This window comes from Pyrus communis, chromosome 9 (assembly GCF_041283825.1).
Source record: "Pyrus communis isolate YQ-2024b chromosome 9, ASM4128382v1, whole genome shotgun sequence".
NCBI lineage: Eukaryota > Viridiplantae > Streptophyta > Magnoliopsida > Rosales > Rosaceae > Pyrus > Pyrus communis.
Genome location: NC_142573.1, coordinates 27,227,379 through 27,242,726, shown reverse-complemented (window position 1 = coordinate 27,242,726; position 15,348 = coordinate 27,227,379). Strand labels below are relative to the sequence as shown.

General features: G+C 35.3%; 1 protein-coding gene and 1 long non-coding RNA gene across 2 annotated transcripts; one reads left to right on the top strand and one right to left on the bottom strand.

Annotated features, from left to right (window-relative positions):
• Nucleotides 1-214: 214 nt before the first annotated feature.
• LOC137741173 (GDSL esterase/lipase At5g37690) lies at nucleotides 215-2,814 on the top strand. The gene is made up of 6 exons (XM_068480982.2): nucleotides 215-495; nucleotides 593-720; nucleotides 841-967; nucleotides 1,158-1,270; nucleotides 1,664-1,913; nucleotides 1,996-2,814. The coding sequence occupies exons 1-6, from the start codon at nucleotides 267-269 to the stop codon at nucleotides 2,211-2,213; spliced, it is 1,065 nt and encodes a 354-aa protein (XP_068337083.2). The 5' UTR covers nucleotides 215-266; the 3' UTR covers nucleotides 2,214-2,814.
• A 304-nt stretch (nucleotides 2,815-3,118) lies between these two features.
• Nucleotides 3,119-4,750, bottom strand: LOC137738638 (uncharacterized). The gene is made up of 4 exons (XR_015966239.1): nucleotides 4,503-4,750; nucleotides 4,286-4,394; nucleotides 3,853-3,988; nucleotides 3,119-3,647 (listed from the first exon to the last, which is right to left on the bottom strand). It is a non-coding gene; the product is annotated as an uncharacterized LOC137738638 (long non-coding RNA).
• Nucleotides 4,751-15,348: the final 10,598 nt, after the last annotated feature.

Below are 15,348 nucleotides of genomic sequence, written 5' to 3'. Positions count from 1 at the left end.
GACATAGCTAGAGTGATGTTTACAACTATACTTGTGACATATACAAGCAACTAGTAATCAGTTTCAATAACATCAAACGGTGCTAACTTAAGGCAGCTGAGTAGGCCAACTCCTCAAGATTATCTCATTAATCAATCACCTAATTTGTCCAAACTTTGGGATTTAGACATTATCAAAATTTCATGATCAATTTACTATAAATTTTTGTCTCACTAACTGCTACTTTATTATTTCATAGTGAGAGAGATTCAAAGACGGAAGTGACAATGTGGATGGCTTTAGCTACCACCATTTTCACAACCATGGTAGCCGTCGCTTCATCGGCAGCGTCTACCGTGACCTTCGTCTTCGGTGACTCCTTGACAGAAGTAGGGAACAACAACTATCTGTCGTATTCTCTTGCAAGGTCAAATTATCCTTGGTATGGTGTCGATTATGACGGTGGTCGAGCTACTGGGAGGTTCACTAATGGAAGAACCATTGGCGACATAATATGTAGTGTCCTTACTTCTTATACTACTCATCCGACGTCGATATTTTTGTTTTCCTTTGCATCTTCAGGAACTTACTGAATTTTTTTTATCTTTTGTAGCCAAAAAGCTTGGGATTCCATCACCACCACCTTATCTATCCTTGGCACAGAATGATGATGCACTGCTTAAAGGGGTTAATTATGCATCTGGCGGAGCAGGAATACTCAATGACACTGGACTCTATTTTGTAATCACAATAATATTAATCCCTCTTATGTTTATGATCATGTCGTTGAACCTACGACTTCGGGCGCAGGAGTAAATGCTTTATAATCTTAGATTATTTTGTTATTTTTCTTCGTGACAGATTCAGAGAATGTCGTTTGATGATCAAATACAAAATTTCAACAAGACAAGGGAAGCCATCAAGGCTAAGATTGGGGCAGAGGCTGCAGCCAAGCCTTGCAGTGAAGCCATCTACTTCATTGGACTTGGTACTTTTTTTATTAGACAAATGAAATTTTATTTTAGATGAAAAAACTCATCATTTTTCGTAAACGTAGGTTAAGTCAATGACTAACTTCCTTGCGCCCATGTCTAAATTCTCATTTCCCGTAATTAAAGTAATTTAGACAATTGCTTGTATAAATATCCTATTTATTCATTTTCTTTGCACTTTTTCAGGCAGCAATGATTATGTCAACAATTACCTGCAACCCTTTTTAGCTGATAGTCAGCAGTACACTTATGATGAATTTGTGGAATTATTGATCGGTGCCTTAGAGGGACAACTTAAGGTTAGTAATTACTACTAGTTAAATGAAAAAAACGAAAACAATAATAGAGGATTCAATCTTAAAACCTCTCACGACTTTTCTAGTATTAAGAAGAGAAGTACCATTAAACTAATGGGAATTGAAGCTGGAACATGATCTTTCATTCCAAATAACTTGAATCTAAACTGGTTCGAGTAGACTCGTGAAAAAATACAAGCTTTACAACCCAAACATAACAATCTTCAAGTATGGCTTGTTTCTCATCAAGCCAAGGGTAGGTTTTGCTTGTTTCTTTCACGAACTTCATCGAGTCAAACACAATCCGAAACCGGTGCAAACTCAAGCTCTTTCTAGCCAATTTACGGCCATAAACCCTAGTTAATTAACAGTGCATGTTTGAATTGTTTGTGCTAGAGGCTCTACCAGCTGGGTGCCCGAAAGATGGTGTTCCATGGTCTCGGACCACTTGGCTGCATTCCTTCTCAGAGGGTGAAATCAAAGACAGGCCAGTGCTTGAAAAGAGTGAACGAGTGGGTGCTAGAATTCAACTCCAAAGTACAAAAGCTCATTGCCTCTCTTAACAGGCAGCTCCCACAGGCAAAGCTCTCATTTGCAGACACGTATGGAGACGTCTACGACTTAATCCAAAACCCTACCGCTTATGGTAACCAAACTCGATTATTCAACTGTAGATTCAAATTCGATTGAGACAGGTTTTATTTACAATGTATGTACCAATTTTTCAGGGTTCAAGGTTTCGAACACTTCGTGTTGCAATGTGGACACAGACATTGGAGGGCTATGCTTGCCTAATTCAAAGCTATGCCCCAACCGGAAAGACTACGTATTCTGGGATGCATTCCACCCATCCGACGCAGCCAATGCGGTTCTCGCCGACAAACTCTTCTCGAGGCTATTTTCCCCGATTCCTTCTAGTGCACCAACACCAGCACCTTCACCCTAGTTGGCATCTCTGGCCATGATAATTGAAGCATATATAGTAGAGAACCATTGAGGCAATAATGCAAGCAAGGTTCTATAAGACGTGAGCGGCAAGTACGAGCCTGGTGACTATGTATCCAAACGGGGCCTAGGTGTTTTTTTTTAATTTAAATTAAATTTATTACATAACATATAAATAAATATTTACTTATAATTAAAACAAATATATAAATTGTAAAATAAAATGACCTATAAATTATAAAGTAATATAACATATTAATGAGTGTTTATCCAAGTACACAACAAATTTTAGCATTTTTTTTTTCTTTGTTCGAGTCGAGACCTAAGCAGTCTAGGTGGCCACATAGGCATATGTATGCATTATTAATTATTTTTTAAATACCTAGGAATTAATCATGACGGTCCCAAAGGCCTAGCACCTAGGCGGGGCATTTTAGAACACTGAATGCAAGGGATTAGTAATCAAGATTCAAGATATTAAACCTTCATAGAATGACGACGGCTTCTGTCTGTAGAAACCAGATAAATGTATTTTTTCATCGCACCTTCTTACAAAGTATTTGCACTTCATCTTAATTTGTTAAATTGACAGCATCAAATTTGGATTGTAATCAAACGTAAACAGCGTTTTTAGTCTTGCTAAAGAACAAATTACCCGAGTTGAATATCTTATTATCAATTTCCTTTCAAATGAAAGAATTTGCAAACATATTTATACAACCTATGCAAATTCAATAAATTTTCCCGCCAACCAATTCATCAAAGATACGGATCCTCACTCACCATTAAATTTGATATAAGGATGAAGAATTCATTCTCCAACCCTTGATATCAAATTTAATGTGAGTGACATTGAGACATCCAAGGGACGAGACTCTCGAATTTAGATAATTAACAAATTACATAAAAATACAAATAATCGTTTTTCCATTGAAGTGGGATTTCGGATCGTGCAAACATAATTCAGATGCAGAAGCCTATGTCACAGTTTAATCATCATTCCCAATAATCAACCACCATATAAGATACGCAAAAAATATATGTAATCCTTGAGAATTTACGGAATCTTGAAATTCTCCGTGTACTCTCTGCTGTTTGGAAAGACTTATTTGTCCACGACCACCAAGGAAGTAGTAGCGGGCAAATACATGAAGTTGAGGCTCTCCCACATGTAAGGGTTCTGGGGCTCATCGATATGCCGGAGCTGATACATCTAGGAATGGAAAACTCCCAACCAGGGGTCACTGTTTTTCCAGACTTGGGAGCTCTATCCCTGAACCCTTGTGATAGATTAGAGAATCTAACTTCAGCTTTAATATCCTCCAGGAATCTAACCACTTTGGAGATATGGGGTTGTCACGAACTGCAATAGGCTGGTTTGGTATTGTTGTGCTTTGAAAAAAAACTATTTCTGCTGTGCTGTGAGAATAAGCAGCTGTGAAATAAAGCAGCAGAGTGTTTGGTAAACTTTTTTGTCAAAATGCTTTTGAAAAAAAAAAGCAGTATTAGAGTGTTTGGTAAACTTTTATGTAAAACAGATGTGAAAAAAAACCGGTTTTTCGAAGCTAGGTTTTGCAGCTTCTTGTTTTTGGCTTTTTTTCATCCAACACTGTGAAAAAAAGCTAAAGCTGAGTGTTTACCAAACACAAAAACAGCTCCCAGCTTTTTTTGATAGCAGCTTTTTTCAGAATCACCTCAGTACCAAACCAACCAGGTCTTAATACCCTATCCCGTGGCTAAGCATTTGCTGCAACTCAATAAGTTGGAAGTGAAGTCCTGTGAAAGAATGGTAGAAATAGTAGTCAGCAACAGAGATGATCCAGAAAATGAGATTACTTTCAGTTGCTTGCAACAGTTGAAGCTTTCTGGTCTACCAAGTCTGCAAGGATTTTGCACGGGAAATTTCATTTTCAAAGTCCCATCCTTAGAAACTTTGATTGTTGAAAATTTCATTTTCAAATCATACGGTTCATTATATTCAGCAATTTTAAACCAACATACGCATATAGCACATTCACAGATCACGCTGGTTCCTGCTCGAATGTGAAAAAAAAGAGAGGTATATATATATACCTTATAATCTCGGATCCGCAGGTCTTGATATCTCCGCTCTCAATTTTGACCGTTGGATCTATGATTTTCCTTCATTTTTCACGTTCTCTTCATTTACCAAACGAGGTTCCTACCACATGACACAAACATGCAAGAGAGATTATTATCGATTTTACTCTGATTCTAAGTCACAAGAAGAAATTGAGAGGAAATGGAGAAAAGGATGGCTGCATCCTACCTCCGTGGCGTCGGAATGGTACAGGAAATCTGCTGAGGAGATGAACGAAGATGAGAGAACAGGGGCTGGGGAGGAGTCGAGTTTAAGTTTGGGGGCTGTGGCTCGGATCTGAGAGTTTTAGAGATGAAGCTTTGGTTTTGAATCTGATTGCAGCAACCAAGGTTTTTATGAAAGGAAGCGCAATTTGGCGCTAGGCTCGAGGTGTAATGTTTGGAGAGGAAATGCGAGAGCCAAAAACGGCCGAGGGTGAGCAGCTTCTACTAGATGAGGTTTATATTGCGAATTTGTAGGTTACTTGACACGTGAAGGCAGCATGTGCGGCTCGGTTTGTGCGCGCAAAGAGCACCTCTTGTTCTTCCTAGTCCTGAGTTCGAACCCCCAGGCCCAGGTTATCTCTTTCCTTATTATTATTTTTTTTCTCAATTATTTTGTTTTTCTGTTAATTCTTTTTCTTTTAGTTATTTTCTCTTTAGTTTTCTTTTCATGTTTTTACGTAGTTTAGTTTATTTATCTTCGTTCAGGTTGTTTTTATCTTATAGTTTATGCTTTTGGTCGTTTCTTTATCTTTGATTTATTCTCCACACCTTGAGGACAATGTGTGATTTAAATTTGGGGATGGGAAATAAGAAATTTAAGATTTTTTTTTTTTTTTTTTTTGTTAGTTAAATTTTTTTGTTTTTAAGTTAATATTTATAGATTATTTTAAACGTTAGAACAAATAGACATAGTGAAGGTTAATCCCATATTAGAGTCTTTTCTATTTCTCGTTACTTAGACATTAATTCATGAGTTATACTTTGAAAATTTGCACATTCACACCAACATGGTTTGTGGGAAGTGAGATTGAAACACTCACTTTTGGTCCAAATTTTTTTTTTTTTATTTTTTGTTCTAAATAAAGTATAGTTTTTGTTATAAATAAAGTAATAATTGTTCCACCCGAGGCTTTACTTAGTAACCGGTCCACACTTGCCTAATTAGTAGTGATTCTCGTGTCAAACGGTAGAGTTTTGGCATGGGGTAGGGTGGTTAGTTGGTTTCGTAGTCTTTGCATTGAGTTAGTAAGTCCTTAGGGGTATTCTAGACCTAGTGCCCTAAAGCCTTAGTGGTTTGAGAGTCATTGACTTAAAGCTCGTTACATAGGTTGGATCAAAAGCTTAAGTGAACTGACATTGCACGACCACTACTATTACTTAAAAAAATATGAAAAAAGAAGGAAAAAAAAAGAGAAGAAGAAAAAAATCTAAACAAAAATAATAGTTACGTTTCAAGTTAGTATGTGTGAAGTATTGAATAAAAAGGACGAGAGGTAAGGGGTTTAGTAGAGTTTCCTTAACTATGTTCGATTCACTTTACACCCAAGGAAGTTCATGAATTCTTTTCTAATTGATTCTAAATGGCTAAGACTTTATAGTGGGATTGGCTGAAATTTTTGGAAATGTTTTAATTTTTAACGTTTCCTATGGATTGCAACTTGAAAGTTTTGTATTAGTTAGGTTTTGTTTTAAGTCTTTAGTTTGTTAGTTTTTGTTTTTGTTTTTGAGTTTTGTTTTGCTTGAGGACAAGCAAAAAACTAAGTTTGAGGGTATTTGATGAGTCGTTATAATACTATATATTTCTGTTGGCTCAGTTAGTCATATTATGTTTGTGTATGATTGCTTGGACCTTTTTGGCTTTGGGGTTAATGTGGAGGCTAGATCATGGGCGTTTTTCTTTCACAAATATTCATTGGAGACCCTAGTGGATGCAGGCCATCTCGGTGCAAAACCAAAATGTCATTTCCTATGGAACAAAACTTGTCCCTTTGCAAAAATGATGAAAGTTGCACTGATGATCCATCATCATATCGGAGACTTAGTTGGACAAGTATTGAAAATGTGTCCTGCAAATTCAATGTTTGAATCAAAATTTTTATAATCAACTTATAAGCTCATACAAGAAGATTTTTATTTGTCATTTCATTTGTGTTGTTCATGTATTAGGCTTGAGAATTTGTCACACGTAAGGGGGTGTGTTGAGAATGAATTTCACAATGATAGGAGGAAGAGGAATGCCTTGTACGGACTTATAAGTTAATAAATAAAAATCAGTGAACAAATGTTTGAATCAAGTGCAAGAAAGATCAAAACATGAATTTCAAAGTTTTAATCGCTTTAGCAACTCGGTGCAATTTCAAGACGTTTGAATCAAAATTCCTAGTTAAAGGAGAGTTGCAAAGAGAGATTAAACAAGAATTTAAAAATTGTCGGATTCTAAAAACTAGAACTCAAAAGTTATAAAGTTTGATGAGAGGTTTTATTTTTGCACGCCACCTTAATGCAGGTCCCTCTTACAAGCCACAACATTTCAAAATTTCAGCAAATGTCCTTCAAGAATATGACATTCCATAAAAATTTACTGAAACCAATGGGGTCAATGGCACCATATGAATTGAATTATTAACAACCGACACTAATTTACAAGGCTGTAGATAATAAAGGTGTGGTTCTCCGCTAATTGAGTTAGACAGCACAAGTGCACTTAACAGTCAACTTTCTTCTTCTACGCCATATTAGAGAAAAGCTTCTGTTAGTGGATCAAACACTCATATTAGCAGAGAAACCTCCAACACATCTTTAATTTCTATCGAAGAACCAGTGCATATATTTCCAGTCTGGATTTAGACAAATATTGGTTAAAACTAGCAACAATGGTCTTTGAATTGTACTCGAGTTTTATTTTCATTAGGGTATTGAGATTTTAGTATTGTGGAAAATTAGGATAATTTGAGCTCCTTTGACAAGGATTTCGTAGATTGACTTGTTTGGTTGCTGGGAAAATTTAGAAACTCATATTGGAAGAAAATATGACCTTAATCTCTAAGTCTGGACTACCTTGCTATGTTTTCTCTGCTAATTTCTTGGCTAAACTAGCGACTTTGATGCATTTATGTTCAACTTTGTATTTTCCAATGACGTGAAAGACTTGAGTAGCTTTTGATAAATAATTTTGGGTTAAAAGTGATTTGGGAAAGTTTGTTCAAAAAACCAAAAAAAAAAAGAAAAAAGTGAATTGGGGTGTATTTAGAATTTTGTTTTATTTTTAAAACCTATGAGGTCAAAATTGTCATTGCATTTTAAGGTATATAAGTAATTTAATATTAAATTTTAATGCGTAGAATATTCAACATTTTGTGGGTGTTGGATATAAAAGGCTACTGCAAAGAAAGATAACAGCTCCTCCTGCCTGCATGTGTTCATCTGATTTGTTTTCAACTGCATGTTATTCCAAGAACATGAAAGGTTACTTACGCCTTCATATGTCCTACTCTATAATTCTTTTCACACTTTCGTTTTTATGTTTTCTCTGATTTTAATTGAGCTTGTTAGAAGAAAATAAGAATTACGTAACGTCCTCTGTTCTTACTTGTTTAAGCTTAGTCCTATTCCAAGGAATTCGATTAGGTATGTCCTTCGGTTTCCTTCCTTGATTTCATTCTGTGTTTTACTTCTCAAACTGTTATTTCAAGGATTGATGCGTCTTTATATTTTCTGTATAATATTCATGGAAAATGTTCTATTAGTCACAAATCGAATCTAAGATCTCTCACTTACAAGTGAAGAAGAATATCATTAGACCGTAGTACTAAGTGATGGTAGTAAGATTTAAGAGAATGAGTTTCTCTCTAATCAATTTTATTTAATGTAAAATAAAACTTATATTCATATGTTAAATTACTATAAAGGAATTACTATACTCTTTAATATAATCTTAATTTCTTGTACACCCAAATTGAACACCAAGGTTTTTATACAAAGAAATGTGTTCATCAAGCACAACGTTGATTTCAACGTCACACACCCCTTTGTCCATCTTTCCAACGTTGATTTCAACTTTTAGTATTTAAAACCAATTGAAGCTAACTAAAATATAAAGAATTTAAACAATAGAAAGAGAGATGTTTATACATGTTGCGAGGTGGAAGCGAACTAGGTGCAAACAATTATAGCTAATCATTGTTGGGATTTAAATGAATGTCACAGATTTAGGGTCTACACAGAACAAGTAGGTTTCTGAAGGGCTATGCGCATCCATAAGCAAAAGTTAGATGTAAACAAAATTTTCCTTTTTTAAATTCTTCCTAAATTTTTGTTACGAGCTTATTTAGAGAGGTCATTTATGCTCTTTTGAAATGACGTCCTTGCACGTCTTTAAAAAAAAAGGAAAGAAACATTCACATTTCAAAAGTTTTTATACACTTTTCGTGACAGTGGACTAATTTTTCAGAACTCGCCTGTCAAATATTCGTAAAGGGGTGAGCTTCCGGCTCAGTAGGCAAAATCACAATGCATTTAATACAACGGAAGCAAATAATAAAGTTTGAATATAATGTTTCCTCTTCACTCTACTCTGTTAACCCAGTTAACAGATAACCTCATTTAATACGTCCTTCCATTTCGTATAATATTCACAGGAAGTGTTCTGTTGGTCACTTGGTAATTTTAATTAGAAATATTCCTTTGCTCTCCTTCTCATGCTGCTCTCTCCTCTGCGAAATCTGATCGAAAATTTCTGGAAATATTGCTCATCATTTTTTAAAAGATATAGCTGGATCTGTGCGATTGAAGGTTTGGTTGGCTCATTCATCTAACATTCTTGTATGGAAAAAGGAAAGCCCTACTCCGCCTGTATGAAAAAGGGACATAAGGGTGTGGATTTAGCCTCACAATATGTTATTAATAATGTGGTTTAAATTCTTCTTTGGCCAAAATCGAACCTAAGACCTCTCATTTCCAAATAAATATAAATACCACTAAACCGTAGTACTAAGTGACTTAACTCTAATATCGTTAGACTATTAATACTACTAGTATATCTACACACAAAGTGTGTGAAATTTTTTTATTTTTGTTTTTAAATTTGAAGGAGAGAAGAAGAGAATGAGAGTGAATGTGGAAGTGGGGAGGGAGGGAGAGAGGTTTATTTTTAATTTAGAAATGTTAAAATCACATGTAAGTGAGGCTTAAATTTAAAAAAAAAAAAAAAAAAAAAGCAAAAATTTTATTTTGTAAAATTACGAAAACTTCAAAACGCATACAAATTTCGTTTGAAAAAGATTCACTATGATTCCCATATTACACCATCAACTCATATTTTTCGTAATCCAATTTAAGGTTGCCAAAACCTATTCAACCAATTTAAGGTTGCCAATAGAAGGCTTTTGTCTTTTCAATACATTTCGTAATCCAATATAAGGTTGCCAAATCCTATTCAACCAATTTAAGGTTGTCAATAAAAGGTTTTCATCTTTTCAATTACTCTTTTCATGCGCGCTCAAAATGTATTTTTACATTGTGAAGTTTTTTTTTCTTTATTACATTTGGTCACGCATAAAGACATTCTTATAATTATTTTTAATTTGTGACCTACATTATGAAAGGTATCAAATTAATAAACCAAAAAATCAAGAATGTCTTTATGAGTGAAGTTAAACATTAACTGGAGATATTCATTATGTAAAACTCATATCATCTGTGTCCATTCTTGATTTGTTGAAATCCACTTTAATTTTTTTCGTATTCCTACATAAACCCAAAAAAGAAAAAGAACGTAATAATTTGTTTGACAAAAGAAAAGATAACATGAGGAAAAATTGTATGCAATAACAGTAACTTGCATATTAATATCAGTGCAGAGAAGAGCTATATAGTCTTCTCTACCATTCAGTGCAGAGAAGAGTTATTTAAAAGACAAAAATTCTCTAAACCCAAGTCATGGAGGCGAAGCATCCACATGAGAACCGAAAGACCATCATCAAATTATCAAAATCCAGTCAAACATAAATGAAAAAAGACATGAGTAAATAAAAAAAACAAACGAACTCCATCGTCAAAATTAAATCGTGCCCTTGCATCACCTCCTCATCCACATGAATAACACATAGAACCCTTGCCCTGGAATTTCCTGAAGGCATCCTCATCCACGGGAACAACACATAGAACTGTCGCACTGGAATTTCCAAAAGGCATATGAATTATTAAAGATGCCTTTGCATCGCTTCCTCATCCACGTGAACAGCACAGAACTGGAATTTCCAGAAGACATCCTCCATGAAAATTAACACGTCACATATAAAAATGTCGTAGAATCTCATCATGCAGATAAGACTCCATTTGAAGGAGTTGCTGAGTTTTTGGCCTGAAAAACAGAGAAAATCGAAGAACAAATGAGCCCAACTCTACAAATTCCATGCAATGCAGCACATGATAAGATCAAATCCTCTACCTATTCTCTTCACATGAACTACTCCCATTAGTCACAGCACCATCAATGGACTGAATGTTTTGATGCGGCTCTGGCGCTTTCTTTCTACCAACTTGGCATCCTAAAAATACAAATAATTTTATCAGTAGAGAAAACAGAAGCAAGCAAAACAAACAAAAGCAAACAGTACTCTATAACGCAAGGCAAAACCTAAAATTTAAAAGAAAAAAACCCAAAACCACTGCTCCCTTTTTATATTGAAAAATCATTTGCTCCTCTCTTGAAAGCTTCTAGTCGAGTTTATGAGGCCACGTCGTTGAAATTTTGTACCCATTTTTTGCTGGCGGTTTATTTCCTCTCTATAACCGTTTTGCTCTGTTTGCAAAGCCAAAGACGTAGAGGAAATACTGATGTGGGAGTGGGAAGTTATAGGGAAAAAGCAATGCTACGCGTGCGAAGGAAACGTGGAGGTTTGAATCACACGTTCAATTTTTTTATTATTTTTTTCTCTTTTATTTATTTTATTTTACTTTTTAGTTTGACAAAAATATCCATCATGAAATATTCATAAATTCTAGGTAGCTTTATATATGAGGTAGTTGTTTTTTTTTGTTTGAGGGGTTTTTTAGTCCAATTATTTTTGATGAAGCCTTGAAACATCAAATTTGACTTCTGACTTTCTAATATTAGATCAGATTAGATATTAGAGAATAGAGATTAGAGATTTATAGTACCCTTTTGACATGATAGTTTATATAATTTAATTACTATTTCTCTTAAAATCAATCAAAAGTTCATCTTTACTCAAAAACTATTACTAAAATTGCGATGGACTTGTAAATCGTACGTACATTGATGATCTCGAAATAATATAACATTCCTTTTGCTTCTGCTATGCAGTTGTCTCCAAAAGAAAACTTATTAGAAAGCTTAAAGAAAACGAAAAGAGTTGCAAACTTCTTGATCAGGAGCTACGGTAGGTACTTTATTTCGTTGTATAATTTCATTTGAAACTTTTTTTTTGCACTCCAAAAATCAAATTGTCCTAAAATTTCATTTTATTTGAAAAATTTTATTTTATCTGAGAATTGTTATTTCCACTTCAAGCTCTTGCTACAACCACCATGTCCACCAACACTGTCATTATCTTATACATTACAAAAATGCAAAATTGTATATGTCTTTTTCGTTTGCAAAACCGTTTTCAAAATATCGTTTATAAAAGGGTAATTCTCACTTTATTATTTTGAAGTACCATGATTTCAAACTTTTATCCGTTTTTTTAATTCTAGTTTCGTACCTAAAGTTTGAATTTTGTGACATTTTCGATAACAATTGAAATCTAGGGTTTGAGCTTGAAGAAATATGATCACAATTGAGAGAGAGAGAGGGAGAGAGAGAGAGAGAGAGAGAGAGAGAGAGAGAGAGAGAGAGAGAGAGAGAGAGATCGAAGAAAGAATTGCAATGTTTCTGTATTTTCTCATCTACCGCCTTATTACAACTTAGACTATTTATAGTTTTACAACCTTAGCTTATGAAGTAAGCTATTACATAACCAATACTTATCTAACAGATGGACCAATACAACAATGACACCTACACATTTATGCTATTACCCCCCTTCAATCTTAACCAGGGACACCAAGGTTAAAATTGTAACAATGATGCACAAAAACAGGACTGTGAAGTCCTTTGGTAAAGACATCAGCCACTTGATCAGTAGTAGGAACATACTGCACCAAGAGATCACCTTTTTGAACTTTTTCCGGCATAAAATGATAATGAATATCAAGATGTTTGATACGAGAATGGAAGACATGATTGGTGCTAAGAGAAAGAGCAAACAAATTATCACACTACAGCAAAGGAGGGTCAGAAAGAAACATATGTAGATCCTTTAAAATAGATCGCAACCAACACACATCCGCAACATAGTGAGCAAGTGCTTTATATTCAACTTCAGTAGAGCTGCGAGATACAGATGCTTGCCGCTTGGACAACCATGAGACTGGATTAACGCCCAAAAATACAACATACCCAGTAATGGCCAACCGTGTATTAATATCGGCTGGCTAATCGGAATCAGAATAAGCAGAGAATGTAGCAGACGAGGCAGCTTTGTAAGTAAGCCCACAGGTTAAGGTGCCTTTAATATAACGAAGAATTCATTTGACCAAGAAGAAATGAGCATCAGTAGGTTGATGCATAAATTGACAAACAACACCAACGGAATGAACAATATCGGGCTGCGTGAAAGTGAGATACTGTAGAGCACCGACGAGACTATGATAGAGGGTTGCATTAGGAAGTGGAGTACCTTCTGTGACAAGTAATTGAGAGTGAGGCTTGGAAGGAGTAAGAGTAGGTTTACAATTCTCCATCCCTGCCCTTTTTAGTAAGCCATAGCATACATGGTTTGATTTACAAACAAATCCCCATTATCTTGAGATTGAATGTGAAGACCAAGAAAGTATGTCAGTTCGCCCATGTCCTTCAATTCAAATAGTTCACCAAGAGTGTTGATCACAGATTGAACCTGTGTATCACTGGATCCTGTGATGATTATATCGTCCACGTATAATAATAAAATCACAATATGAGTGCCATCATGTTTGACAAATAAACTGGTGTCAGACTGAGAAACAACAAAACCCAATGCAGGTAAAACTCCAGTGAACTTAGAATGCCAAGCCCAAGGGGCTTGTTTGAGATCATACAAGGATTTGACTAATCTGCATACATGAGAATGATGTTAAGAATCCACAAAACCTGGGGGCTGTTGCATATAAACTTCATCCTACAAGTCACCATGTAAGAACGCATTCTTTATATCCAATTGGCGTATACGCCAACGATGAGTCGTAGCAAGAGCCAAAATAAGCCGAATGGTGGAATGCCATACAACGGGACTAAAAGTCTCGGAAAAATCAACACCTTGTTCTTGTGTAAAACCCTGAGCAACCAAACGAGCTTTATAGCGAGAAACATTGCCATCAGAGTTTCTTTTAATTTTATAAATCCATTTGCAACCCATGATAGACCTATCTGGAGGAGAAGGAACTAGAACCCATATGCCTTGTGATTGCAAGGCATCATATTCTTCTTACATAGCCTTCTGCCCCAAAGGATTGGTACAAGCACTTCAAAAAGTTCTTGGTTCGTCCACATCAACAACATCAGCAAGAAAAGTAAAACCAGAGAAACTAAATCCAGCATCATTAATTTGCAGAGACATAGACTCGGTGGAAGTAGCCAAGTAAGCTGAATAATCTTGCCGAGAGATAACATCTGTCTTGAGTCTAGTCTTGATGGGGGAATGATGAACTGTAGTATCACTAGTGTCATTAGAGGCAATGGAAGAATGTAATACCTGTAATTGTGCAGGATGAAGGACAGGTAACAAGGTTGAAGTAAAGGAAGGAGTAGCATTAGAATGAGTTGTTGGTGTAAAAGTTTCAGATTCATGTTCAAACAATCCTGCACTAGAAGTACTTGAATTCGGTTGTTAAGAAACCATGGAAGGCAATGAAACTACCAAAGGATGAGACAATCGAGAGTCTGGTACCACACAATTAACAAGCTTAGATGAATACCTTTGTTTAGCAGGAAAGAAACTCTCATCATAAACCACATGTCGGGATAATAACAATTTCTGGTTCTGAAGATCACAACAAATAATACCTTTGTAACCAATTGCATAGCCCAGAAAGATACATAACACAGATTGAAATTGAAGTTTATGAGAATTATATGGCCTGATATAAGGATAAACAGCAAACCCAAAGACTTGTATATGTTGTAATTGAGGAGGTTTATGATACAACACCGAGAAAGAGGATTCCATATGTAAAGCTTTACAAGGCATATGATTAATAAGATATACAGAGTGTGCACATGCATGATACCAAAAATCCAAGGACAAGCCAGCAACAGATAACAAAGAAATAACAGTCTCGATGATATGTCTATTCCTTCTCTCCGCAAAACCATTCTATTGTGGAGTGTAAGGGCATGAGATCCTATGTAAAATTCCTTTAGAAACAAGAAAATTATCAAACTGCTTGCTAATATATTCACCATCTCCATCAGTTTGGAAAAACTTGATTGCAGAACCAAAATGCACAAAAACAAAGGTATAGAATCTCACAAATAATGGGAAAACATAAGATTTATTGCATAACGGAAAGATCCATACAAATCTGGTACAATCATCCACAAAGGTTACATAATACCTATATCCTTCAATGGATTTAATTGGAGAGGGACCCCAAATATCTGAATGAATTCTCTCAAAAGGTACTAGACATCTAGAAGAATCTTGAGGAAAATGTAATCTAGACATTTTTCCCTTAATACAATCTGAGCACAGTTTACAATTGTCATCTACTTGGTGACTTATTTGAGACTTATGTAACATAACAGAGAATACCTCATTAGTTGGATGACCCATCCGTTGATGCCAGAGAGTAGACTTGATAGCTTGGCCCAAAAACGCAGATGTATGTATTGGAAAATGCTAAGACTGTACATTCTTGAACATAGGAATCTTAGGAACATGAAGAACTTGTTTAAGTTGAAGAGATGAAGAAAGAGTTGTAAACAT

Coding starts and splice junctions, on each gene's coding strand:
- LOC137741173 (XM_068480982.2), top strand. CDS start 267: ATGTGGATGGCTTTAGCTACCACCATTTTCACAACCATGGTAGCCGTC. Junction 1,271..1,663: donor CCTTAGAGGGACAACTTAAG/GTTAGTAATTAC, acceptor TGTTTGTGCTAG/AGGCTCTACCAGCTGGGTGC. Junction 1,914..1,995: donor CCAAAACCCTACCGCTTATG/GTAACCAAACTC, acceptor CCAATTTTTCAG/GGTTCAAGGTTTCGAACACT.